The sequence below is a fragment of the Delphinapterus leucas genome, chromosome 11, assembly GCF_059928025.1.
Source record: "Delphinapterus leucas isolate spDelLeu-1000000601 "Yukka" chromosome 11, BTC_Dleu_Yukka2, whole genome shotgun sequence".
NCBI classification, from domain to species: Eukaryota; Metazoa; Chordata; class Mammalia; order Artiodactyla; family Monodontidae; genus Delphinapterus; species Delphinapterus leucas.
The window spans coordinates 62,321,146-62,348,895 of record NC_143139.1 but is presented as its reverse complement, the minus strand read 5'-3'; the positions used below and the strand labels follow the sequence as shown (position 1 = coordinate 62,348,895).

Sequence of the window (27,750 nt, the reverse complement as noted above, 5' to 3'; positions counted from 1 at the left end):
TGTTTAAGATGTTGTCAGGAACCGTTCTATATAGTTTACATGTAATAACATTATTATCCCCACATTAGTGATAAAGAAAATAAGTAAGCACGAAATGGTTAAGGACTTACACAAGGTCACTCAACCAGTCCCAGCAGAATTGAGAATAAATCTAGAAAGTCAGCTTCAGAAACCATGACCTTAACCACCATGCACTGCTGTCTGAACTGAAGGACCACACGGCCTGCCCGTTTCCTGTCTCTGAGAACTACTTCCTTGCTATCACAGGACCACCATCTTCACACAGGGCTGGTAGACTCCCATAGTCATGTTACTATTTGATAATCCTTTCTTGGCAATGGGGGATTAGAACAGGTGTTAATCTCCTACCCCACGGGGGGGGGGGGGGGGGGGGCTAATCAAATGTTTCTTTCTTGAGAAATGGGATTAACAGATAGCTCATCAGTCTTTCTATGTGGAAAGAGTTTATGATAATGAAAACCCAGGAGCTTTGGGTATTTATCTTCACCAGATGCAGAGGCACAGAGAAAGCTGATCAGCAAAGTAGGAAGAATGACACAGGTGCACAAAAAGCACACTTGGCCATGTGGTTTCAGCTTCACAACTTCTCCTGGGGTTCTAGGAGATATCCTTGCTTCCTTGTAATAAGATCCCCAATTTGCTTAAACAAATTCGAGTTAATTTCACTATTTGGAATAAAAAATTTAATCATGACCATATTAAAGATCGACCAAATAGTTAAAACTACGATTATGAAGCTGGCTAATTGCTTACATGATTAGTAAATTCTGTCCTTATTAGTTGAAGGACCTTAAACAAATTTCTTAAACTGTGCCTCAATTTCTGCCTCAAAATGCGAAGAATAAAATTTACTGAAGATAGATATTATGGTAATTAAAGGAGAAATACATAAAGCTCTTGATATGAGAACCCTATAAATAATAGTGACTTGTTATTCACAAAGTCTCTCCCAACATATGTTTAAAAGGAAATATATGAATTTTATACACAAAACTAAAAGTCATGCTGTATTATCCTCATAAGGTACTCTACATGGTTAATTTTCCTGATAACCGAAGAATTTAATCCCACCAAAATTAAAACAATAAAAAGAGTACTTTGGTTCCAAAATGTGCTGAAGACTGACATACTCTTTTAAATGGAATACTAGATATGACAACTTTTTTTGATAACTAATTCATGATTATGAGCATCAATTTCCTGTATCATATACAGTGATACTAAATGAGACAATTAAAGATTAAAGGATATTTGTCCTTCGTACTTTTAAATTTGTCAGCTGCCATATTGATGCTGTCAGTGTTCTATTGTTTACTCTTACTTCCAATTTCTTAACTTTTTTTTTTTTTTTTTTTGCGGTACGCGGGCCTCGCACTGTTGTGGCCTCTCCCATTGCGGAGCACAGGCTCCGGACGCGCAGGCTCAGCGGCCATGGCTCACGGGCCCAGCCGCTCCGCGGCATGTGGGATCTTCCCAGACCGGGGCACGAACCCGTGTCCCCTGCATCGGCAGGCGGACTCTCAACCACTGCGTCACCAGGGAAGCCCAATTCTAAATATTTTTATTGCTTCTTTTCTTAAGGTGAAGTATATGAAATTCCTGATAAAGTGTTTAGTGAAAAACATTTTTCTCATTCACTCTCCTTTTGAATTTTTTAAAAAAATTTTTCTATTTTATTTTATTTTTGTCTGTGTTGGGTGTTCGCTGCTGTGTACGGGCTTTCTCTAGTTGCTGTGAGCAGGAGCTGCTATTTGTTGCGGTGTGCAGGCTTCTCATTGCGGTGCCTTCTCTTGTTGCAGAGCACGGGCTCTAGGCGCGTGGGCTTCAGTAGTTGTGGCTCATGGGCTCTAGAGCGCAGGCTCAGTAGTTGTGGCGCACGGGCTTAGTTGCTCCGCGGCATGTGGGATCTTTCTGGACCAGGGCTCGGACCCGTGTTCCCTGCATTGGCAGGCAGATCTTAACCACTGCGCCACTAGGGAAGCCCTGAAACTGTGTTTTAAAAGTTTGGGGATGGTAGAAATGTTCTCTCCAGATAAGTGAGAGACTCCTTTTTAAAAAAAACTATCAACATGCTTGATCCTAAACTTAACCTCAGGAGGAAGTTAAAACAATGTATACATGTTAAGTTTTACATCTTATTGGTCTGTCTTATTCATTGGTGTATCTCTAAAAGTGTTTGGTAAAGTGTTTTGTATATAGTTTGGTATCAACAAATATATTAAACATTTGTTCAGCTGAATTTAAAAGGCCTCCCTACTGCAGGAAGAAACCATGACAGCAGATCTCAGCACTTTAGCCATAATGGTGATGCATGTAAACAAGAAATAAGATGGAAGATGACTTCTATTAGAAACATAAGCTTTCAATTATTCAGTGTTTACAGAAGAGTAAGTTCTATAGACAAAGGTTAAATGCTTTGAAAACTAATTTTCCAAAGAAAAAAACAACTTTAAAATTTCAATGAATTAAGAAAAAAACCCAACTTTTTTAGGAAGCATTTCAAAGGATACTCATTTTCCTTTGACCCTGGGATTTTCCAGGTAATATCAAATAAGTTTACAACAGGTATTAATTGAACCAAAAATAGTCATCAGTGTCTATTTCCTCTGTTTACAGACACTGTCGCATTGGAATGTTGGTAGGGCATTTTCATAACAGAAGAGTTTGTTATTTGAAAAATATATATGGGCATCACACAAGCAAATTTCTCATTTAATTTTTTTTCTTGAAAATTCTTCCTTCTTTTCAGTTTTTCTGAAGCATTTAAAAATCTAAAATAACATGCATTTCATAGTTCCTCTAGAAAAAATTGCTACAATCCAGGAAATATAAATGTTAGGAGATCATTTTGAAAGAGTAATGTAAAATTTTAAAAACAGATTTCCTAATAATGTTATACCTAAACTTCTAAACCATAAGCTAAGATGAGTTTAAGACGTAATAGTCACAGGATGATTGGTACAAACAAAAAGTTGCAAAGGAAATTTGTGAAGGTTACTGACGGAAAGTAAAATCTCTCAAACTATGGAAGTCTTAGGATAATTTTAGCCATGTTCAAATTCTATAAGTTATAAGATGATTCACATAAAAAACGCAATAGTCTCCCAAAGCATTTCTAACTCTTCCTCCCTTCCACTGCCATCTCTCGTCTTCCTTCTGTTGTAGAAAAACTGCATACTTTGGCACATTTTCTTTAGGTGTGTGTTTTCCATATTAATATTTCCAGGCCATAGTGCTCCACCCTGCGCTAGAATGAGATATTAAACTGCTTCCTGTGCACAGATGCGTGGATTTCCCATAACCACCTCAAATACAGCATAAACAGACCATATATTGCCTTTACCACTAAAGCTCATGCTCCTTTTGTATATACTAATACAGTTATAGGGAAACACACCATCCACCTAGTTAACAATCTAGGTAAATGACTTTCTTCTTGTCACTCACCACCCTCAATTACTATAGGATGGAGTCTGTTCAGACCTGTGAATCAACATCACTATGTTCTCATTATGTCTGGAATTCACTGAAATAGGAAGAAACTATAAACATCTTCTTTTTGTATGCTATTCAATCTCATTTTCTCGATCAACATAAATACATACAACTCTACCTCCACAGCAACTCCATGCTTTTTCAAAAAAAGCTTCATATTTAAATACATCATATTTTTGCAAGAGTATAAAATGTAACAGTACACATTAAATAATAATTTAAAAAAAATATCAGTTTTCATGTACCCATAGCCTGGCTTCAGAAAGAGAACATTTCCAGTTTCTTCAGTGACCATATAGGCTCTTTCCAGTCCTACATTTCTAAACCTCCCTTCTAGAGATATCTATTGCCCTGGATTTTGTGTTAAGCATTCCTTTACGGTTTAACCACATGGGCATATATTCCTAAAAATACACTGTTTAGCATCTCATGCATGTGAACTTCATATAAATTGAATCACACTGTATATATTCTTTTGTGACTTATTTCCTTCACTCTAAGTTACATTTTTGCAAATCATCTATCTTGATGTGTATTATTGCATTTTTAATGTTAGTGTTATACAGCTTTGTTTTACAAGCACACTAGTCTATTTATCTGTTTGACTATTACAGACATTTGAGCTGTTTTTAGATTTTTTGCTGTTACAAACAACTCTGCCATGAACATCTGTATATGCACATTTCTTTATGCTCACAGGCAAGAGCTTGTCAAAGGTCTCTATCTAGGAAAGGAATCATTGGGTCAAAAGGGATACATACACATATTCAAACCCTACTAGTCAATGCCAAAGAGATTTCAAAATATGTTCAGAATAAAACTTCTACTTGTCTATGAATAAGAATTCTCATGTTGGCTTTAATTTACAAGTTCCAGATTACCAAGCAGGTTGATCAAATTTTTACTTTGTTATAGGCCATTTATGTTTTGTCTGTGAAATGTCTGTTTATGACTTTTGCTCATTTTTCTATTGGATTCTATATTTATTTTATTTTTTTCTTTCCCCATTGATAGTAATCCTTTATTAGTTGTACGTCTTGTATATGTTTGTGGCTTATGTGGGGTTTTATCCTGACATTTTTCTCTTACTTATTTTTATGTGAAATTAATTCTTCAGAATAAAAAGAAACTTGATCTAGATACCTTTCTAACCACACACAGTAAATGCTTCTGTTATTTTTGTGTAGTGTTTTAGAATGTGATAATTAGCTTTTTTGAGATTTTTGGACTCTGTTCCCATCTCCCACTTTTATCTGGACCTTCTCTATCTTCACTTTTATTGCTACATCCTGTTCAGTTTGCTTCTACTCCTGGAAGTTTTCCCTCAGTGTGGGGTCCTGTCCTGGAAGGGAGCTGTGGCTGGAGAGTTTAATGAATACATGGGGACAAGATTGCTCCACTCCCTTCAGATATGACCTTCAGCCCTTACTGTCTCTGGCTGGTCAAGTGGTCGAAACCTTCCCAGCTTCAGTTGCTATCTTCAGATAAGCCCTGTGTGTTTTCTAGTCAGTTTCTCTTGGCTATTTTGTGGTTCTTCTGTTCTCAGTGTTATCAGACACCCCACTACTACCTTCTCTTTCTTCGTACACAGATGCTGTTATCATTCTGCTCCTTTGGCTCTTGACTGTTTGTCCTTCATTGCTTACACCTGGGGTTTGAGGTGATACCTTGTCATCATCTTTTTTCAACAACGATCATGGTTTTTCCCCATGGTTTTGCTATCTAGTTGTTTTGTCTATTTTTGTGGGTATTTGGAAAGATTCACCTACGCCCCTACCATATCTTCCTAGAATTCCGTTTTTACATTCAATATCTTATATCAGAAACTGTATATAACAATTAGCTATTTGTTATGACACGAAAACACAGGGCATCTAAAATGTGTGTGTGTGTTTTTAACCTCTAAGGAACTTTAGTTCACAGATCATGAACACAGATAATATTAAGGATTGTCCCCTTGATCAAAGGTGCTAGCTAAGAAAACTATACTAATAATGAATGATTGCTGTGAAGCTCTGTTATGTTTGTTTGTAATAATCAACTCCTAGGAGAGAAATGTGGGCAAGTAGACATGTAGGCAACTTCACAGGGTCAGTATGTCAAGATGGTTAAGACTGCAGACTGGAGCCAGACTGCTTTTAAGTTCAAGTCCAGCACTGCACGCATCAAGAAAGTTTGAATTCTCAGAATGCGAATGAACTAACTTTCTGAGTTCTACCTAAAGTTACTTAACCTACCCATGCCTCAGTTGTTTCATCTGTAAAATGGAGATAGTAATGATATGCTTATCTCTTACAGTTATGGTGACCTAGCACATAATAAGTGCTATATAAGTGTTGACTAACGTTACTGGCTATTTTTTCCATTAGCGTTTCTACATTCACTAAAAATAACTCTCATATCTTGAATATGAAATGAATAGAAGCATTGTGATTAGGAATATGTGGTTTCCCATGTACATCCTTTTAACCCAACTCAAGTAACCCTGCCCTTCCCAATGTCTTGAATGCTTCAGTTATCACAAAGTTTCCTAAAGCAGAATTGTGGGAGCATCAGGGGATTAAAGCAGCATTAAAGTATCCACCTCCCGGGCTTCCCTGGTGGTGCAGTGGTTGAGAGTCCGCCTGCCGATGCAGGGGACACGGGTTCGTGCCCCGGTCCGGGAAGATCCCACATGCCGTGGAGCAGCTGCACGCGTGGGCCGTGGCCGCTGAGCCTGCGCGTCTGGAGCCTGTGCTCCGCAATGGGAGAGGCCACAACAGTGACAGGCCTGCGTACCGCAAAAAAAAAAAAAAAAAAAAAAAAGTATCCACCTCCCTTTTAAAAAGTGTCATTCTCCAGAATTAAATTACTTTGCGTTTGGGCCATTTAAAGCAGGATTTTAGGTTATATTCTTGGCCCAACTATTTATCACTGTGACACCTGCAGATAACTTCAATTTCCACCCAATTAAAATATGTAACTTTTCCCCCAGTTTTCCAGGGTGTTCCTTTTTTTTGCTTTACACATGGAGACTTTTTCAAAGAGATTCATTATAAGTAAGAAGCCTTCCTCTGACTAATTCCTAATTACTGGCAGATTCACATTCCCAAGTGCTTAAAGTAATTTTTAGAAGAGAAGAAAGAGATAAGCCTTTGCATGCTTCAAGAAATCTCGAATTCTCAGAATGCCGATTAACCAATTTTCTGAGTTCTACCTGAAGTACGTGAAAAAAATGAAACTCGGGCTTCTCTGGTGGCGCAGTGGTTGAGAGTCCACCTGCCGCTGCAGGGGACACGCGTTCGTGCCCCGGTCCGGGAGGATCCCATGTGCCGCGGAGTGGCTGGGCCCGTGAGCCATGGCCGCTGAGCTTGCGCATCCGGAGCCTGTGCTCCGCAACGGGAGAGGCCACAACAGTGACAGGCCCGCGTACCACAACAACAACAACAAAAAAGGAAACTCCTTTCCCATTTACTTCATGACATTCCTTCTTGCATGAGAAGAATATCCAAGATTAAACATCTTCATTCATTGCTTTGTCTTTTGAGCCTTTTTTGTCCCTTTAATCACTAAAACATACTTTAAAAAATTGGGGACAGACAGTTAACTTTGTGATTTAATTTTTTTCGTGAATTGTAGCACAGACTTTTCTATGCCCTTTTTTCTTAAAGAAAACATCAAATTAAAATTCCCCTGGGATATCTTCCTATCTTTTAACTTTAGGCTGACAAATCGGGCTGCATCCCACTGATGTTGACAATGGTACACTACATCTGCTGGTGAGCAATGAGGAAGTACAGCACATCCTGGGTGTCCTCCCCATAACACCCCAGTCACCCTTGAGCTGAGACCGGTGACACTGCCTGCTGACCACGTCTAGTCACGCTCCATCCAGGGGACAGAACTCTGAGTCATTCTTTAAATTTCAGTGTCCTGTACTCTACCATGTGAAAGAGAACATGTATAAAGCCAAGCAGGTAAACATCATCAGAGGAAGTTTTCAAATAGGATTTGTGTTATTTTTACTTAGTTTTTTTTCTTCTTCTTCTTCTTCTTCTGCTTTAGACACTGAGTATGAATGACTCAACACAAAGCATGCAGACCACTAATGCGTTCTTACATGGACTCATTTGTGGGACTATTCAAGACCTCCTCTGAAAGGCCAACAGAGAACAAAACTGGAGAACAGACGTGAGAATCAGGTTTCCAGTGAGGCAGGAAACAAGTAGGAAGTACAAAGAATATACCAGTATCTTAAAAATTTCTCATTAGTTCTGCAGAGACTAGCCAGCTCTCATCAAACCAATTTCCTCTTCCTCCTGGGCACAAAGATGAACATTGGTTCCTGGCCTTGCTGTCAGTGAGATGGGGCTGCAGCAGTTCTGGGTAAGGAAATGTGGGTAGAAGTCATAACCCCCACTTCCAGACCTGGTACATATGAACTATTCTTACACCATGGTTCTTCCTCTCTTTCGTCATCTGTCTTTTGAAATCAACACCCAGGGTGACGTCGGCAGTCTGGTTGGATAATAGCAGAGTTACCTACCATCCATCTTAGTTCCCAACTGATGATCAGAAACACCAGGAGGGGTTTTATGTGAAGGAGGAATTAACTTCTTTGTGTTAAGTTACTGAGATTTTGAGATTTCTGTGTTACAGAAGTTAGTTGCCTAATACCGCTAGAGTCCTGGAAAATACAAAATGCTCCTGACTATAGGTATGCTGGTAAAATATACTACTATAAGCAGAACTCAGTTTTTTAAAAAATGACTTTCAAAAACCCCTTATCTAAGAATGTATATACATACACACGTACATACATATGTACACATATTACTATTCATTTATTGAATAAATGAGCAACTATAAAAATATAAAAACACTAACGTGAGTATACGTGGGCCAGTACTGTGTCTATATTGTTCACCACTGAACACACAGTGCCTAGAATGTTGCTTGGCACATAGGAAGAATGCAACAAATATTTTTGAACACATACATACACACATACATAATTCAGCTCATGATCTCTCTTCTCTATTCTTTTCCCAGGATTCTTCACACCTCTCATAATTTCTACTATCTCCTATATAAGATCATATCCTATGATTATTAGGTTATTAATCATTAGGTTAATAATTATTACTGATAAAAATGTAATTGTGATGATGATGATAATTTACTGAACACATATTGTGACAGGCTTTGTGCTAAGTGCAATTTTGTGGGTTATTTTCTTCATTCTTAACAATTTCATGAAGATTTTGCAATTTTATCCTTATTATGGAAAGGAATTTGGACACATTAAGCTCTCAAGGAGTTGGCAGATAGAAAATGGTAGAAAGAGACTTAATTTAGACACTCCAACTCCAGGGGCAACTCAACTGCTTCCTACCCTAATTAACAATAACCTGTCTCCCTAATTCTAGACCTTTAGAAACTCAGAGAAGGTGGCCACCAGGAATGAACTGGTGGGTATCAGGATATCAAAGCAGAGCTGTTAAGTCTGATCAAAAGCTTTTTTGTACTTTTTAAGGTCTTGTTCCCATTCAAACAAGCTTTTCATGACTGAAGTCAGGAAAGGTTACTTGTACAGAAGAATGATTTCAGAGACCAGTCCTCTCAGATGCATAAGGACAGAGAAGAGGTAAAAACCTGGACTCACATGAAAAATATAGATAAAGTTAGTTGGGAAGCTTTTCCTTTTATTATAGAGCCTCGGTTTTGAAGTCAGATGTATCTGAGTCCTAATGCAAGTCTAGTCTTTGCTTAGCTTTAATACAGTTGGGGCCAAGTGGGATCAGTTTCCTTATGTGTAAAACAGGTATAAAAATACTTACCTCATAAGGGTTGGTGGTGGGGAGGGGGTTAAATGAATTAATGTCCTTAAAGCACTTAAAAAGAGTGAAGTAGGTAATAAATTTTCAACGTGTCAACTACAGTTATTAATAGAAGTAGTTTTAATTGAATATCCTATTTCCTCCATTGGGGCTCATCCTCAGATTGAACTAAATATTCCAAATTGCCAAAATGCTTTTGAGAGTTTTATAATCACAACTCTTTTTGGAATGTAATAGAAAACAGAAGGAAAACAGGGGTTAACATAAAAAATCTGATGCCATCAAAAGAGAATAAATAGATTGAAATTTTCAGATCTAAAATGATTTTCTCTCAAGTTAGATTGGAGGTATATAATTGAAGAATGCTAGAAAATCTGTGTTCCTCAAAGCAGTTACAGGCAGCTTTGACAAGCCAAAAAAAAAATCAAGCAGCTCAGCAAAACTCCTCCTATCTCCTTCCCACGTCCTTCACTACAAAATCTGTTATTTAAGAAGCATGTGAAAATCACTCTGAAAAACACAGGGCACATGTGTTTCTCTGAACTAACAATAGAAAAAGTTAATGGATTATAATGAAAAGACTTTATAGAAATTTTGGGCATTTTACTGTTCATGAATGATTAGAAGAGAAGGCTGAAATATCCCCAAATAACCTTAGATTTCTCACATTTTCTAATGGCTTTATTAACTAACCTATATCACCTTCCTACAGCTACTGCATTGTAGTAGACCACCTCTCTTTACACAATTCTGTTAGAGACCGGGGCCCAGGGCCACTTACCCACTGTTGATGTCATCAGCTCTGAGACTTTTCCCAAGGATATCACCATCACTCATATATCCACCAACATCGACTTCAGAAGACATGTCCAGGTCACTGCTTGCTTTCTCACTCATGTCAATCTGTGACATGTTTCCCAGCCGAGAGACGGCAGCTCGACGGAGAGGCGTAGTGTACATGAACCTGGAGGGGTCTGTGTGGATGAAACGACTGGTACTGCTGCGAGGGTAGCCAGCACCCAGGGAAGGAGCATCTCCAGCCTGAAGTCTAGGACATGCCTGGCCCAACCTCCAGGTCATGGGAGTGGGTCGACCTGTCAAGTTGGGTATAGTCCTGCCATTCACTTCCGTCGTCACAGTGCTGTCAAATGTTGTCTCCAGGGTGCTGTCAAATAAAATAGAGAAATCACTATATTCTGGTTCACCTGGGGCCATAGACCCAGAATGCATGAAGACAGGAATGCCTACAGTTGAGAGTCATTTCTTAGAAGTATGTCCATTTTCATGAAAGTCAAATTATACATTCATTTTGAGATTCTAAACACCTCTGCAGGTATCAAAATGTAGGAAGGGGCATGCATCACAGGTTTTTTGCTTTCAAAAGAAACGCCATCATTACATTTTGGATAAAACAAAATATTGTTTCACATTCTCAACCAACCCTTAATTTAACCCATTGTAGCCTTCCCAGAACTTTTCTGGAAGTTAACTACAATTATGTTTGAAAGACTCTCTACCACCTCTCCTCAGATGCATTTTAATTACAACTTCCACCGTTGTTATTTGAGGCAGGCGTGAAAATCCATTTAGCAGTGATGGTGTTAGTTTCAGTAGCTAATTCAGTTTAAATGGGAAATTATACTGAAGAAGAGATGGATAGGAGAAAAATTCACTGGGTAGGGCTGAGAAGTCACCAGTTGACTGTCATATAAAATTTAAGTGAGAAAATAGTAAAGGAAAACTAAAATTCCTTCTTTATCATTACAAGAAGTTAAATGCTTAATTGTAATTTTTTCTTTATTGGCCCCCAAATAGGCAGAATTGAAGAAGACCTGTGACTTATCTGGGTCCCACGAAGACTGGACATAGTCTCTTCTAAATTCTGCCTCAAATCTGCTATATTTTTAACTGTTCTCATTCTTCTTGTTTCAGGGTCTTCACCTAGAAAAGTAACATAATAATAAAATTTTTATTCATGCCATTTACTGTCCTGTGAATAATCTGAATAATTATATAGATATAGATATGAGTTCCTTTTCGCAAAAGTAAAATAATAGGTAGAAAATTCCAAATGACTATTATTATCTGAAATTATAATTTTTTTCTACAAATAAAATGTGAATAGAAACAAATGTAATGTTACAAGTAATAATCTGAAGTGGTGATAATACAATAGTATTTCGTAGGTCTATGACCTTAATCATTGCAAAATGAGAGAGTCATTTGGAAATATACTGTACAGTGCTCCATGTTTCTAAGCTTAATTTAAATATCTGAAACTATCTGGATCCTAATTACTTTCATAATCACCTATTTCAAAGTGTGCTCAGAATAGCTGAGACAAACTTGACTTATGTAGCAAGTATACATTTATACTCTGGGGAATCAGACAGAGGCCTTTTCTCATAGAAGCAATATCTTTTTAAGTCTTTTATTTTATTAGACTCATGAACCAAGATCCAAGAATTGGATAGCTTTATTTTAAACTATTTCTCCACTTTCTATAGGGAACCAAAATATCCACATGTGACACCAGAGTGCCAGTAAAGTCTTAGGCATCTAATCCAGTAATAAGTCTACACATAAAATAAACAGCTCTGCCAGGGCGACAACTGTTGGCATTGTTCAACCTCTATCTGTCATTTGGGGGCAGAGGTGCCATTGAACCATTTTGTTTATGGCCATGTAATAATTCCCAGGCCAGTGGCCATTGAAATTGGTGAATCTGGGTAGTAAGAACAACATGGAAAGGAAGGAGAGGAAACATAGTCTTAATTCTGTTCAATTTGGACTCAGGAGGATGTCCAGTGATGAGGAATTTTTTTTTTTTTTTTTTTTTTTTTTTGCGGTACGCGGGCCTCTCACTGTTGTGGCCTCCCCCGTTGTGGAGCACAGGCTCCGGACGCGCAGGCTCAGCGGCCATGGCTCACGGGCCCAGCCGCTCCGCGGCATGTGGGATCTTCCCGGACCGAGGCACGAATCCGCGTCCCCTGCATCGGCAGGCGGACTCTCAACCACTGCGCCACCAGGGAAGCCCGAGGAATTTTAAATAAAAAGAAAGAAGGAATAAAAAAAGGGAAGGAAGGAAGGGGAATGAATGGATTAAGGGGTGAGAAGGTATAGGAAAGAAAGAAAAGGAAGAGGATGGCAAAGGAGGGGATGGGAGGGAAGGGAAAGGAATGCAGAAGGGATGGAAGGAAAAGAAAAAAAGAAGGAAAAGTGAAGGTAGAAAATGGCATGTATTAAATTCCAGTATGAAAATTGTCACATAGACAAGTCAAGATGCATATCTACCATCAGTTTTAAGAATACAGGTAGATATTCAACCTGTTCATTTTTCTTCCACAATATTCACGCCAGGTTAAAAAAAAACCCACACACAACAGATGCACACATTTAACATCTATAGTAGAATCTTAGAGTTGATGGGGACTTCAGAGATTGTCTTGCCTCACCTCTCAGCCAATGAGGGAAAACTCTTTGTGTCACTAGCGAGGTGGCCATGGGTCTCTGCCTAAAACCTCCAAGATTAGAAAGGCTTCCTCCTCTCCAGTAAGAGGTGACTCTTTCCAATATTAGGCCAATTAGGTCTCATTATAAAAACAATTCTGAGGACGAATAATGATTTGCCCCCATTTAACATCCACCCTGGGGTCGCAATGGCTCTGAAACCAAATGAATAATTTTATATCATTTTACCATGGCAGCCACTCAGAAAGACAAATGCTAATTTCTTCTTCAGCCAAACACTACTAAACTGTTCATTATCCTTCATCTTGAATGGTTGCCAAAACAACCACCACTCTGCTGCCAGTCTGCAAATCCCTTCCTCTTAATTTACCAATTATTTGAATGATTGAAATGCTTAATAACTGTATTATTATTTCAGATTTAGAAAGTACTGAAAAACTTCCCTAACTTCCCTGTGTGTGTACACACACACACACACACACACACACACACACAAATGGAATATTACTCAGCCATAAAAAAGAATGAAATAATGCCATCTGTAGCAACATGGATGGACCTAGAGATTATCATACTAAGTGAAGTAGGTCAGACAGAGAAAGACAAATATCATATGATATCACTTATAGGTGGAATCTAAAAAAATGATACAAATGAACTTATTTACATAACAGAAACAGACTCACAGACAGAGAAAACAAACTTATGGTCACCAAAGGGGAAAGGTGACAGAGGAGGGAGTAATATATACACATTATTATATATAAAATAGATAAACAACAAGGACTTACTGTATAGCACAGGGAACTATACTCAATATTTAGTAATAACCTATATGGGAAAATGATCTGAAAAGAATATATATGTGTGTGTGTGTATAACTGAATCACTTTGCTGTACACCTGAAATTAACACAACATTGTAAATCAACTATACTTCAATAAAAAAATAAATTAAAAAAAAGAAATAAGAATATGTTGTACATGGCACAACTTTTCTAACCCTAATTCAAGTCATACAATTTCTAACCTCATAGATTAACATTATTTTAAAATTCAGAACTGTTAATAACCCTTAAGACTCTAATTATATTTTCTCTGGAAATTCTTCCCCTCCTTCTCCTCATAAATATAACACAGCATATTTGAGAAATGGCTAGAAAGAAGTCTACCTCTTATTTCCAAACAATCTGGCAGTATGCTGAAAGAAAAAGAAGGCTTTGTAAGGAAAATCTTGAAGGGCAGAAAAAAATATCATTACAGTCAAAGGAAAGGCAGAGGTGAAGAAGAGATTTTACTTAAAATGGCAAACGTTAACAGTGAAGGATGAGACCAAACTAGAGACACATTAAAGCTAATATACAGTAGTTTATCTAAGATTTCACACAGTAGAGAAGCCTAAGATTCTAAGTGATGGTAAGAGAAAAGTCTTAAAGGAGAAAGTGCTGAGATGACTTTTATTGGAGGGAGTAAGGAAGGCAAGTCATTGCCCTTACACAAGTTCCAAAAATACACCATTACAAGTTCCCTACCTCCTATCTCCTAGCCCCTTCCTTTGGGGAGAACTTTGACTTTGTAATCAAGCTGCATCTCAACTACTTGCCAATTGCATAATATTAGTAACACTGATATTTGAATTACTTTCAATATCTTTTTTACATAAACTTTAAGAACAGTGTATTTTCCGACATTCCATTTCACTCAGTATTTTTTAACACCTTCTTTATCTCCTTTTAAATTTCCTTCTTCCAATCCAACAGGCATCTTAGATCCTTGGATTCTTCCAATTGAATCCACTGTTTGTTTATACAGCTTCCCTCATGTTTCAGAACCATCACTCTCTCTCTCTCCATTGTTTTTTCTCCTCATGACATCTACTCATGACACTGCACCACTCATGACAATCAGACAAATGGACCTTTTCCTCCCAACACTTACTGAGCAAAACATAATTACTGCCTCATTCATGTCAGGAAAGATAATAACCAAATCAAAATTTCTTGCAGCAAATGTTCTCAATGACCCACGAAAGGCAAGATAAAGTTAAATGCACTTAAACCCCCCCCTAAGGACTGCACAAGCCTGAAATATCCTGTAAATTTGTATCCAAATCCCATAAATAAATAGAGAAATGGGGGCAGGGAGGGAATCACAACTGTGAAAAGGCCAAATGTAAAAGCGCAAATACCATTAAATATTTAGTAACAAATAAAAGTTAGCAGAAAAATGCACATGAGAAATTTAGTCACAAAAATGTATCCCCTTTCACTTTTATAATCTCAAAGCCAGCTATTATTCCTGGAAGAAGCCTCCTGTCAGACAAAATTGTAAGGGCTTACACACATTTTCCAGAACGGCCTATTCTGCAATTTGCTTTGAGTTTTTCACATTAGTGCAAACTACTTTCTCTTTGCTTGTAACATCTCTTCTATTAGGACAGAGTAACAGGCTCAGTTCGGTGCTTTTGCGTTTTTACTTAATGGCAGACAGACCATTTAATCTGTGCAGTCCTGCCCTTACTTTTCAAGCTTTAATTACACACACTGTAATTAACACTGCCAGCCTTTGTCATCTTTTAGGAGGAAATCAAATTACATATGAATGAACCTGATTCACAGAGAATTATGTCCTCTACACCAGCTATATTACAAATGTTATTTTTTAGAGTACAGCTGCCTGATTTATTTGGAGAAATCACCCTAGTTTTGTGGATGACCCCAAAGGTGAGTTGGATAGAAAATTTTTCAACTCATCAGGTTAAACCAGACACTTTGGGGGAAAAATAGCAAAATATGGCTAACAGCTTTACCGCTACCTTTTAAATATTCTCCTATATAGTTATAGCACAGACCCTAGTCTGTCTGATTTATTAGGGTATCCAAGAATAAAGAGTTGAACTCAGGGAACTCTGCCTAAAAACTAACTTGGAAGAAGCCATTTTGAGTCAGAAGCAGAACCTAGTCAAGCACGTAGCAGAAATCCTGCAATTCTTCTGTGCTGTGGGCTTGGATATATTTACCAACTTAACATGCATCATTATTTAGGGAATTGCATTGCAATGCTTCATTATCCTGATATGATTATTCATATCAGAGCTATTTGAATAAACTCTTCCTCTTACTTTCTCATTTGCATCTTTGAATACTGGCATATGCTGGGGGAGAAAAAAGCCTTAAGGAGAATAATCCCATAAATAAATTAGCAGATGCTCAGTTTAAAAACCATGGAATACACAGACACCTATTGAGAGATGACCCTCTGACAGCAATGCTCCAAGTTATTTATGTACAAAAAGGCATATGTCATATACACACCCAGCCACAGCATGCTATAATTTAACAGAACAACCAACACATGCTTTCAGGGGACTTTACTCTGGTCATATCTTTGAAAATACTTACATAAGAGGTACTTAGAACAAGATAAATGCTACCATTTTCAAGGCAAAGGACAAATATTATTTGATTCTACCGTTTCAGAGGATCAAGAAACGAAAAAAGATTCTTAAGGATTAAGACTCCCCCTCTTGCCTTTGTACTGCATGCAGAGTTTTTTTTTGTTTTTTTTTTTATGAGAAGCAGTTCATTACGGAAAGCATACAATGGTGAAGAAGTAAATCTTCAGTGTCTGAGCACCTGGTGTATTCAGATTCAGAAATCACTATTCCCGCAACTGTGGAAACATTACTCTTTTAAAGCTAAACTAACAAGAAAAATTGAGCGATATTCACCTCTGCTGTCTCTCTAAGCTTTCTTCTTCTAAAGCTGGTTCACTAAGATTCCAGAAAATCTCATAAAACCTCTTGTAACAGGAGGGTCTACATAGAGACTAAAAACAAACCTATATTTGGCTTCAGTTGTATGAATCAGAAACAAAGGGATCACTGGTCTGGTTTAATTCTTTCAAATTTAAAGAGTCCTATATGAAGTCCTTTGTGGAAATACACACTGACATAAAAGAGGATGTGGTCAATGGTTTAATGCTTATGACTTTTTGAAGAAGGCACCATATGATATAAATATGCTACAGTAGAGCGCTTAACTTAGATATAACAATTAAAACGTATACAGTTCAGCTATTCAGGCAGGTGGCAAAACTGAAGAATTACTTCAGACATTGTAATATCTAATTAATTAAAGATTATTATCAGAAGTTACTCCTAAGAATCATGTCATCAAACAGGCCTACTTTGTAAAGTATCAGAACAGTTCACATGCATCTACATAGTAATTCAAATAGTTATAATGTACACACTCAGAAGTATTTTTTGCCCAACACTTCAAAAAAAAGTAAGTGAGTAAAGCTGTCAGAAGAGGCCTCTGCATTTCAAGTATAACTAGAATGTATGGTACTTGTCACCGAGGTACAAACAAGGCCATCTATTCAGACACCACTGAGGCAGCAGAAGAAACCTGACTATACAAAAAATTTACCCACGAGGTCCTTCATTCTTCATTCCAAATCTGTGGTGAGGTCACCTTGAGGGAAGTTGAATAAATAGGCCCCGTTAATGACTAAGTAAAAAACAAATTTGGAGTTTTAAAATGTTAACACTTATTTATGGATGTCTAGAGTGTACTAGACTCTAGGCCAATAATGCCCAGGGCAGGTGGTTGCTATTTACTTTCTCCATACACACTTTACAACTAGTTCTCACAGTTCAGTTTTCTGAAGACAATCATTTCAAGAAACAAGGAATTTAAAATTGTTTTGAGTAACTACGGTTTCGAAAACATCAGTCAGAAGAACAGAAGCTATTTGGCTTATGCAAAGAGGCAGCTTCTGAAAATTCCATCCTCCTATTAGGAGCAGACCCGACTTACCTAACAAGTCAGTGTAAAGGGCCTGTTCCAGGTCGCCCAGCATTGTTAGGATCACATCCTCGTCCAGATGAGCTGTGCCTTCCCGCAGGCAGCTTTCTCCCTCCTCTTCGGCCCAGCTCCTGCCGATGCTGCCAGGCCTGGAGGACACATTTTCATCCTCGGACCGGCTGTCTTCATCACTCTCGCCTTCCAAGCCTTTTCCGGAAGACCACTCTTCTAAGCTCTCACTGCCTGCATGGCTGGTGGGCAGCAGGTTCCAGGCCCCTGGGCCCCTGGTGTGGTACACGGACTGCATGGACCTTGACAAGAATCTGGACAGAGAGCGCCTCTCTGCATAGCTGGATTCTCTCTGGCTGGCCTTGGCGGCATTTCCAAACCAGTTGGAAATGCGCACAGTGGGTCGCCTCTCCCCCTCACTGGTGAGGGACAGATTGGTCAGAGACTTTTGCTTCTGAAGGCAAGCTCCCTTTGGCCTTACTTTGCTCTGAAACACAGAGAGTTCAGCTGGCCGCTGCATGGCTCTCCTTACTGGCTTCTTCTTTTTCAATTGGATTTCATATTGTCTTTCTGCACTGAGATGCCAACTGGCCCTTTTGGTTTTAATTAACACTTGCACTTCAATAAAAGCTCAGGCAAGGCTCAAACATTCACGTTAGATTCTAGAGCTATAGTACAATCAATGAGTTGCCCACAATTCAGCTTGCCATGTCATGCCCCTCATCAGCAGTACTTACAAACATTTTGCTTGTATATATCGGAAGCAGAAAAGAGTTCATCAAAGACACTGCTCCACCTGAAAAGTAGCACAGGAAGCCAACTACGTTTTCCAGTCTTTATCCAATCACATGTCTCAGCAGGGCGATGGGTCCACATTTCCCTCTATCGCTTCTGTATTCCCAAACGCGAGGTAGTGAAGCACCAGCGATGTCTCTGGCTTTGCTTTTTTCCCCTGCCTCTCACCAGCCCTTCACTGATCTATCTGGGTCTGCAGCCCTTTACTCCAGAGGAACTGACAAGGTGCAGCATGCAGAGCCTCCACATCAGAGCCCCGTAAGAGCAGCTTAAGCACTGAAGCCAGCCCTGCACGCGCCTCTCATGTTTTAGTATTCCACCTGCATTCTCAGATCTATGGCTCTTCCTTGCTGCAGTGGATGCTGCTGGCTGCCATGGCAGCAAACACCCTGCTAAATTAAAACAGAGGCACAGAAGCGGCTGTCCAGCCTAGCATGCCACAGGTTTCAAAGCCAAGCCTGAATGAGATGCTACACGATTAACCCTATGCATGTTTAAATCACTCTCGGCTACCCCGCCTCAGATACGGAGAGAAACACACACACACTACATACACACTCACTCACATACATAACACACACTCCACGACAGAGAACGACAGACTAATTCTCTATAGCTGCAGGCAGCTGAAGCAGGCAGATCTGTCTTCTGAATGTTGGGATTTGTGCTGTAAAAGCACAAATCAAATTCAAGAGTGTAAAGGACCTAAAAAACGGAGCGTGACACTCTCCGCCGGCAGACAGATAATGCTTTAAAGGGAAAGGCTTCACCTCCTCTTTTAAAGAACAAATCCAAGGGCTTTTTATTCTGAAGATATTTAGTACAATCCTAATCTGACAATAAAAATCAAGATTTATTCCGATACAAAAATAGCGCAAAAAAAACCCTCAAACGGTTTTTTTTCTTTTTTCTTTTTGAGAATGAATATTTTCACTCAAAGCGTATAATTGAAAGTTGATGGCCAAGTATATTGAAGATAATGATGTGACAAAACCCATAAAACGTATATTATGTTTTCTGACATAGAGCATTTTTCTTAGTCTATTCCATAAACCTATTACTGTATAATCAGCTCTTTAATATTTTGATAAAAAGCAGAAAACCTAAAGGGTAAATTTCTTATATTTATCTTGTACTGGTTATAATTACCATCCTGAAATTCTGATTTTAGGAAAACTTTTAAAACACTTATCAGGTATAGTAGAGACCATGTAGCACTGAGAGCTAATGAGAAGAGCATCAAGGAAAAGCTTTTCAGATTTTTCTGCCCATAAACATTCCTCACTAAAAGGGGGCAGCAAGGAGAAATAGATTAAAATATTCGTGTCATTCAAATTGATATAATTCCGTAGCATTTTCTGAGCTAATATCATCAAATTAATTCTGATTTTTCACCTCCTGTTGCTAACTTCAGCTAGGGGGAATGCTCAGTCTTTTAACTATGTAAATTAGCATTATAATGTACACTGCCTATACCTTTACATATGATAACAACTTACTTTGCAAAGTTAATTATTCCTTATGCTCAAGCTCAAGGGTATATGTAAAAGGGTATTAGATGGAAAGAAGGGCAATCATTTGTGATAAAAATTTTTGCAATTAAACAAACCTGTGAATTATGAATACTGATTCTCAATTCTTCATTCTTCAAAAATAATCTATGTTTATATAAAATGTGCTTAAATAAAATGAGGGTACAAAGGCTGAATCATAGAAACTGACAATTATCCTTCTAAAAACATCATTTTATAAAGTGTTTTTCAAAAGATCAAGATGCTACCTCACTTTGGATTTTTTCTTCATTTGGAGTTATTGTGATCCAGTAAATCAGCAGATTATAAGACTAGAGTAAATTTGTTAAGGTTATGAAACTTTAATGTGTTTGATATGTATTACACTAAAGGACACATGCAGCATCCTCTAAAGGCTTACAGATTCACAAAAAATGGAATTCTTACGCTTTAGGCATCAAAAGTTAAACTTGAGCATTATAAGTGAAAGCAATAAAGATGCCCTCTCCTTATACAAGGATACTTGTGTACCAGTCAGCTTAGACCAGTGGTTCTCAAACTTGAATGTTCAGAACCTCTCCGAGGGTTTAATACAACATAGCCTGCTGGGCCCCAGCCCCATCTCTACTCATTCAGTTAGTCTGAAAGGGGCTTGAGACTCTGCATCTCTAACACATTCCCAGGTGATATAGATACTGCTAGCTCTCGAACGAACCCCACTTTGAGAACTTCTACAGTGAGACTAGAGACTAGTGGTTTTCAACTGGGTCCTCCCGAGGGGACATTCATTAGTATCAGAAGATAGTTTTGATTGTCACAAAGGTGGGTGCGGTGCTTCTGACATCTGAGAGGTAGAAGCCAATGATACTGCTATACACCCTATAATGACAGGAACCCCACTCCCCAAACAAAGAATTATGCAGACTATATGTTGATAGTTCCAAGGTTGAGAAATTCTGGCTTGGACTACATTATATTGTATTTACAAATGATTTAGAAATTTCAGCAGCTTACAGAAACAAAGATGCACTTGGCTCACATTAATGTCCACTCTATGTTGGCTGCGGCTCTGATCCAGGTACCCTTTATACAAAGACCCATATTGAAAGAGCAAACTTCAGTCTAGGATAGGTTGATATCATGATAGAGGGGAAAAAGAGATAAGAAACCTAAGCTTCGGCTCAAGAATGGCCCATGTCATTTTTCCACTCACATGTCATTGGTCAAATGAAATCACATGGTCCATTCCGATTCAGTGGGGTAAAAGGTATAACACAGCTGTAGGGGTGAATTTAGGAAGGGACTAAGTCCAGTGGAGACAGCAGCGAGAGGCTGGCTATTTTGAAGATATAACCTGAACAGAGAAAAGCACCAAAAGGGCATTTTTGCTTGTTTCTTTGTTTAGAGATATTGTCAACTTGTAGTTATAGTAGCTTTTCCCCTGGGAACAACTACATGGGTCCTTAAGTTTACCTTGAACAACAGCAGGGAACCCAATTATTGCTTCTCTAGAGGCAGTTATCTCTGCTTGCTTTGGGTGTACATTCATACATGGGTGTATTTATACTTACTTGTATTCAATCGTTTATTTATTTATTTTTAATAGATTTATTTATTTATTTTTGGCCGTGTTGGGTCTTTGTTGCTGCGCACATGCTTTATCTAGTTGCGGCGAACGGGGGCTACTCTTCATTGCGGTGCGCGGGCTTCTCATTGCAGTGGCTTCTCTTGCTGCGGAGCGCAGGCTCTAGGCGCGCGGGCTTCAGCAGTTGTGGCTCGCGGGCTCCAGAGAGCATGCTCAGAAATGTATGTTACACAAGGTGGAGGAGGAAGCCTCAGTGTATGAGACAAATACACCCAATCAACACTGAAAATGTGAATCGCTCTAATTTAGCCAAGACCTCACATAAAGTAGAGCTACTATAATGTTCTGAAAAGGAATGCTTTTGAGCTCTTTAGTAAACATAATTACAAAGTAGCTATTTAAGTAAAAGATCTAAACTGATTTAAAATGACCTGAGCTTGATCATCTTAATCTTTATAAACACCCAAGAAAAAGGCAAAATAAGTGATCATTTACACAGGTCTTAAATACCAAATACTTCCCATTATTCAATACAAAGTCTGGGAAGTCAGAAAAAAACACATGTAACCATTAGTTTATCTCTCTGTTCAATTTAAATTCTTACTTCTAAAATGATTTCCTGAATTCATCCAATTATTTAATTACCTTTTTACAAATGACATATTGGCTTCACTGATTCTGATTCAGTCTGGCATCTATCACCATTTTTCAGTGGAATATAAATTCTAGATAAAGGTTAAAAAGTGGATTAAATAAATGTTATACATGTTGGTAGACGGTCTTATGCAAAACAAGGGGCATGTGTGAACCTATGTATTAAAAAAAATCTAAAAACTTTCTGAATGATTCCAGTGGAATGAAAAACAAAGCTCACTTTGCATTTGGCAGGATCTCTTGGCACTTGATGAAAAGGATGGTCTCTGAAGCCAGATTCTTTTTGTCAATGAATGAGAGAATAAAACCCAAGCCAAAGCAGTAAAATCTAAACCATCAGTTCAGCTGGACTTGTAATATTGAGGTCATGGCATGAATCTTAAGGATAGGCTGGAAGGAAGAAGCTCACTCGGTCTTTGTCGCAAATTATATAATGCATATCACCTGACTGTAATAATTAATAGAACCACCATCATCAGATTGGGTAAATATCACAGTTTCCTTCCTAAGAACATGACAAATAATGGGAAACTTGAGAGAGATACATAAAGACTTTGGAGGGAAAAAAGGTCTCCAAATTGTAAAAGTCTTGAGTTTTCTCTAGCATATGCCATTTTATTGTGTAACTCATTTCTGATACCTATCTTCACACCACAATTTAACTACGTTTTTAACTTCTGCTACCATTTAATCGTGAAGACACTGTTCTTATAAATTCAAATGAGTTACTGCATAGAGGAAATGTAAAGAGCTAAGCCTCCTAACAAATCTGCTTTTCAATGTGAACTATTCAAATTTTCTCCTTAACAGTATCATAGATCTTTACATGTCATGCATCTCCCAGGTCATGCAATAGGGATGCTTTTCACATTTGTTTAAGTACAAAAAGGGATTTCCCTGGGTAACACAACAGAAAAGTGCAGGGAAGGAGGGAGACAGAGTCTCTGACGTGGCTTGTTCAGGGGCTCAGACATTTTCTACAAGGACCTTGAGCTAATATTCTCCTGCTTTACGTTCTGTTTTCTCTACGTTTGTTTCACTCGAGGGTGAAGGTAACTGCCAGCAGCTCCAAGCTTTCTTCTGATTAGCTTCAGGTCTAGTGGAAAAACGGAGCGTCTCTTTCCTAACAGCCAGGAAAAGTTCTGAGACTGATTCTCATTGGTTCTGATTGAACTGAATTGGGTCAGTTGTCCACTCCTGAAAGAGTCACTGCAGTCAACGGGATGGGTTGTTCTGATTGGATCTGCTTGGGTCAATTTCATTTGAACTACGTGAACAGAGATTGATGGGGCTATGGTTCCCCAAAAGAAAATCAAGGGGCTGTTATGAGCAGACGCAGCAATGGATGCTGGTCAGGCAAAACTATACCAGGACATCAAGGTACGTCTATTGTGAAGCCAGTGGTGTTTAATATACAGAGCTTCTAACTTGGTTGAGCCAATGTAACCTTGTATTTTTAAAATTATTTCCAGGCTCCTCCAAATTGTATAGGCTTCAAAAATTCACAAAACCTGGATCTTATCCAGCCAAGACTAACTCCATCAGAGTTCTCTATTATTTAGGCTACTTCACTTGGGGAACAGGACAGATTTACTCCCCACTGAGGTCCCCACAGCAACCTTTAGCAATAAGGCTTCAACGGTAGCACTGGCATTGAAACTGGCATTGAAAATCATTGAGCTACCAAAATCCCAAAAGTACCCATTTTTACAATAAGAAACAGACAAAAATAACAAGTAAAACTTTTTTTCAAATTACTTCCATTGAAGTTGTTTCTTCCTGAAATATTATTTCTGATTTCTTTACCCATTAGAATTCTACTATACACACGTGTGATCTTCTTTTAGGCCCTGTATAAATCTTTACAGTTAAGTTAGTTGTTTCCATAAATCTAGTAATTCAATTACTTGTGGTGTTAAAGTTTATTTGTCTCTTATTCCTCCATAGGAGAACTCATGTCTTAGTCATGTTTGTTTTCCCAATCCTTGGCATGCTTGGCATTTATAACGTACCTGGCAATGATTACTGAAAAGATGGATGGAAGAATGAAACCGTATCTCACAATAATCCTGAGTTTATTAAGCATCACTACAGTCACCTCACAAAAAAGGGAACTAAGGAACAATGCAAACAACAAAATAATGGCAGTGCAGAGGCCAGGATTAATTTTTTTCTACTTCCTAGAACACTTACCTGCTCATATCTCATGCTGTCTTTGAAGAAATATTCTAAGGGCTAGTCTAAGATGTGGCATTAAATTCAAGTGTGCATGTGGTTTGTGGTTTCCCTAGCAGCCAGAATATAGTAGCAACAAGAGAAATTAGATAGAGAAAGAAAGCTGTGGAAGGGGTCAAGGAAAGTTGTTTTGTTTTATTTTAAATTAAGATTGCAGAGATGGCAGCATCCTGTGGGGCTAAAGAGAGTGGTTTGGTATAGAGGGAGATAAGGTAGAAAAGAAAGTAATCCAAGGAAAAGTGAAGTAAATAGGTATAAAATGCCGTACATGGGTAGATATGGTGGCAGGGGTTTGTGAAATTCTTTTCTCTCTGCTTAAATTTTTTTTAGTGACATCAAGGTCATCAGTTAAGAGAAAGGATGGGAGAAGTGGCACTGTAGCTTTGTAAAGAAGAGATAAGGTATAAAATTGTCATCTAAGAACAATCTCTCAAGTTCTTAGATGACAAAAAATGAGTAAATGCGCCAGAGAAATACAGAATGATTGTCGGGCAGCATTAACTACTCACTTGAAGTTGGTGGCCATGAATGTAAAGCGAATCACATCAACACGTGATGTGTTTTTCTCCAGGTTCATTCATTGCTGGTATGGACTAGGTGGAGACCTGAATGTTACTAGGTCTGTGGTTTCATCCAGTGAGAACAATGAAGTGAAAGAGGTGTAAGGGAGTAAAGGGTATATGTAAAAGTAAAATCACATTCAGTCACTATAGGAAGTCATCTGATTAAGGAAGGAAGAAAGGATATGTAGGGTTTGCTGAGGGTAAGTAAATGGTGGTGGGATCAATAAATTGGAAATCTTAGTAGAACCAGTGTCAGAGTCAGAGAACGAAAGGAAGGGCATTGAAAGGATAGGAGGATGTCATCAGCAAGAGTGGGGTGCATGGAAGTGAGATTATAGAGAAGCTGCAGATTCCGACGGTGCCCAGATGTAGGGTACGAACAGGAGAATAAGTAGCTCAAGGAGGGATTAGAAGGCAAGATCATTAGAAGAAAGGCCAGGGTATGCCAGCTCTGCTCTTGTCACTGGCCTACTTCCCTATGACTGTCATCCTCTCATCACTGGTCCACCAGTATACTCTCATCTACATTTCTCCAATTATGGTACTCAATTTATAGCTTTCTAATCATAAATATCTTTCTTTCATGAAATCTCAAGTTTGCATTGAGAGAAATTTTCGGTACTCCACTATAGACTCATTTTAAACAAATGATCGTAGGAATGACATAATCAGATAAGCCTCATTTCAGCACTTATGTGCTGTTTTCTTTCTTTTATTCCTATCTAAATCATAGATTCAAATCTATGATTCTATATCAATACTTATTGACATAAATTAATATACCTTCTAATAAATCCATCAGACTATTGTATTATGTTAAAGTCTAGTTTATTTTTCACTTTCAAATATTCTATTAAAAATCAGAACATTAAATGGAAATTAAGAATGTTTTTTTCCAGTTTTACTGAGATATAATTGGCATGTAGCAGTGTATTAGTTTAAGGTGTATAACATAATGATGTGACTTACATAAATGGAAATATTAACTGGATGTGTAAAAAATGATTAAATGGTCAAAAGAATAAGAAACTGGAGGAAAAAAGATCAAACATGGGTTACTGATTCAAGCAGAGATACTAAGCGATATACTAATTTCAGAAAAACAAGGTTTCTTTGTGAAAATCACATAATTAGAATTCAAAGTGTACTTAAATGCATTTTCTCCTACAGATTTGAGCTCTAGTATTTTGTAGGCATATTGATACTAATTGAAGACATGCATGAGTAAAGAAATGTGTTTGAACACTATGTTTAAATAATATCTAGTCACAATACAGTTACATATCATCATTCACCAAGGGGCTATCTGGAGCTAGGGAAAACCAACACTTTCTCCAAGTGCTTGAAAAATCTACAAGTATCCCTATAGCTATGCCTTGCGTTACCATTTCTGCCCTTACCCTGAACTGGCCCACTGTAATCTCCACATGAAAACTCTGAAGCCTATGATACCACTGATGTTAATTCCAAAAGGAACCCTTGGGATGTTGTGCTGTCACTGTTGTCAATATCCATTGATGGATACTGCAGTAACTGCTAATGCTCGCCAAAGTGTTTCAAGTCTGCTTAAGTGAGGAAGTTTCTTAACCTCCAAATTTGTGATATGGCTACGCTCATGAGCTTCAGAGCAATACTTTGAGTTCTAGGAGTACTACAGTAATTTTTAAAATTTAAATAGTTCTTTTAGTTTTTTCCTTAGGAATATACAAGGGCTGAGTCAGAGATTTATTGGACCAAAAGACATACCTCTACTGCCATGCATTCTTATACTTGGAAACACATAAAATGTTCTTAAACTGTCTTTCCCCTTAGAAGCAGTATATCACGTTAAGAGCCTACTTAGTTCCTATATTATATATTATATAGGTCCATATGGACCTATATGTAATAAAATTATACCAGAGGGCTTCCATATGTGCCTAGGCTTATCCGGATCCTAGGAAAAATAGTGGACTAAAGCTGAGACAAATTGGGTCTGGAGTATGTATATGTCATTTTTCTTACATTATTTATATATAATGAAATATTTCCATAATTAGATTTTTCCCAGAACACACATTTGGAGCCACTATGTAGAAATGTTCAAAATAACACAGAATTGTAGACAGAGCAGGGTTGGAGGCCCTGGAAGTTTTACATTGCCATCTGATCATTAATATTTTTTTAAATCTCTAGATATATTCAAGAACTGCCTTATTAACAATAGAAGATTCTCCAGGTCTTCTCTGATAGTATTCAACTAGACTGAGGGCAACCATGACTTAAAATCTCAGCCTCTGAGAGCACTACCATTCTTTACAGAATTCATTACAGAGCAACAAAGAGACCATTCTAAGCAGAATAGTCAAATACCTAAGCATCTCTGAAGCATGAAATGTACACAGTCCATTTATGCCTAAGGGAAAACAGTATAGCATAAATATGATTTAATAAAAAGACTTATGGAGAGATCATAAAAATTCTGAGTTTGACCTACCCACCAATCAGGTCACTTACCGGATATCTCCTCTAGGCACTGCTTAGCTGTCTTACTGTATGATAAATCCATCTTAGTAGGACTGGTACAGGAATCGGCAGATGGTAAAGAGGTACCTTCATTTTCTGAATGTGCTCTGAAATTAACGAAGAAGACAGAAACACCAATTGCTGTCACCAGCGACTCATCAAAGTTGTCTAGTACAAGAAGAAATCAATGTATTAAAAGTTTTCTGTGAAGGTAAGTGAGCATTTCTTTATGTCTGGGACATTCCAAAGCTGTCTATCTACAGGAGAATCTCCTTAC

General features: G+C 38.1%; 2 protein-coding genes across 2 annotated transcripts in view; both read right to left on the bottom strand.

Moving 5' to 3' along the window:
- The window catches only part of LOC111167248 (neuron navigator 3), a 163,779-nt gene extending 143,699 nt beyond the window's left edge, over positions 1 to 20,080 (bottom strand). The window contains exons 1-3 of the mRNA XM_022559895.3: positions 17,629 to 20,080; positions 11,168 to 11,276; positions 10,117 to 10,500 (exon numbers count right to left, since the gene is read on the bottom strand). Of these exons, the coding sequence (XP_022415603.2) occupies positions 10,117 to 10,500; positions 11,168 to 11,276; positions 17,629 to 18,145 (1,010 nt within the window). The 5' untranslated portion in view covers positions 18,146 to 20,080. The remainder of the gene's footprint in view (positions 1 to 10,116; positions 10,501 to 11,167; positions 11,277 to 17,628) is intronic.
- A 6,765-nt stretch (positions 20,081 to 26,845) lies between these two features.
- LOC149748041 (neuron navigator 3-like) overlaps positions 26,846 to 27,750 on the bottom strand; it is a 659,075-nt gene continuing 658,170 nt past the window's right edge. The window contains exon 10 of the mRNA XM_089921063.1: positions 26,846 to 27,580. Coding sequence (XP_089777189.1) covers positions 27,457 to 27,580 — 124 coding nt within the window. The 3' untranslated portion in view covers positions 26,846 to 27,456. The remainder of the gene's footprint in view (positions 27,581 to 27,750) is intronic.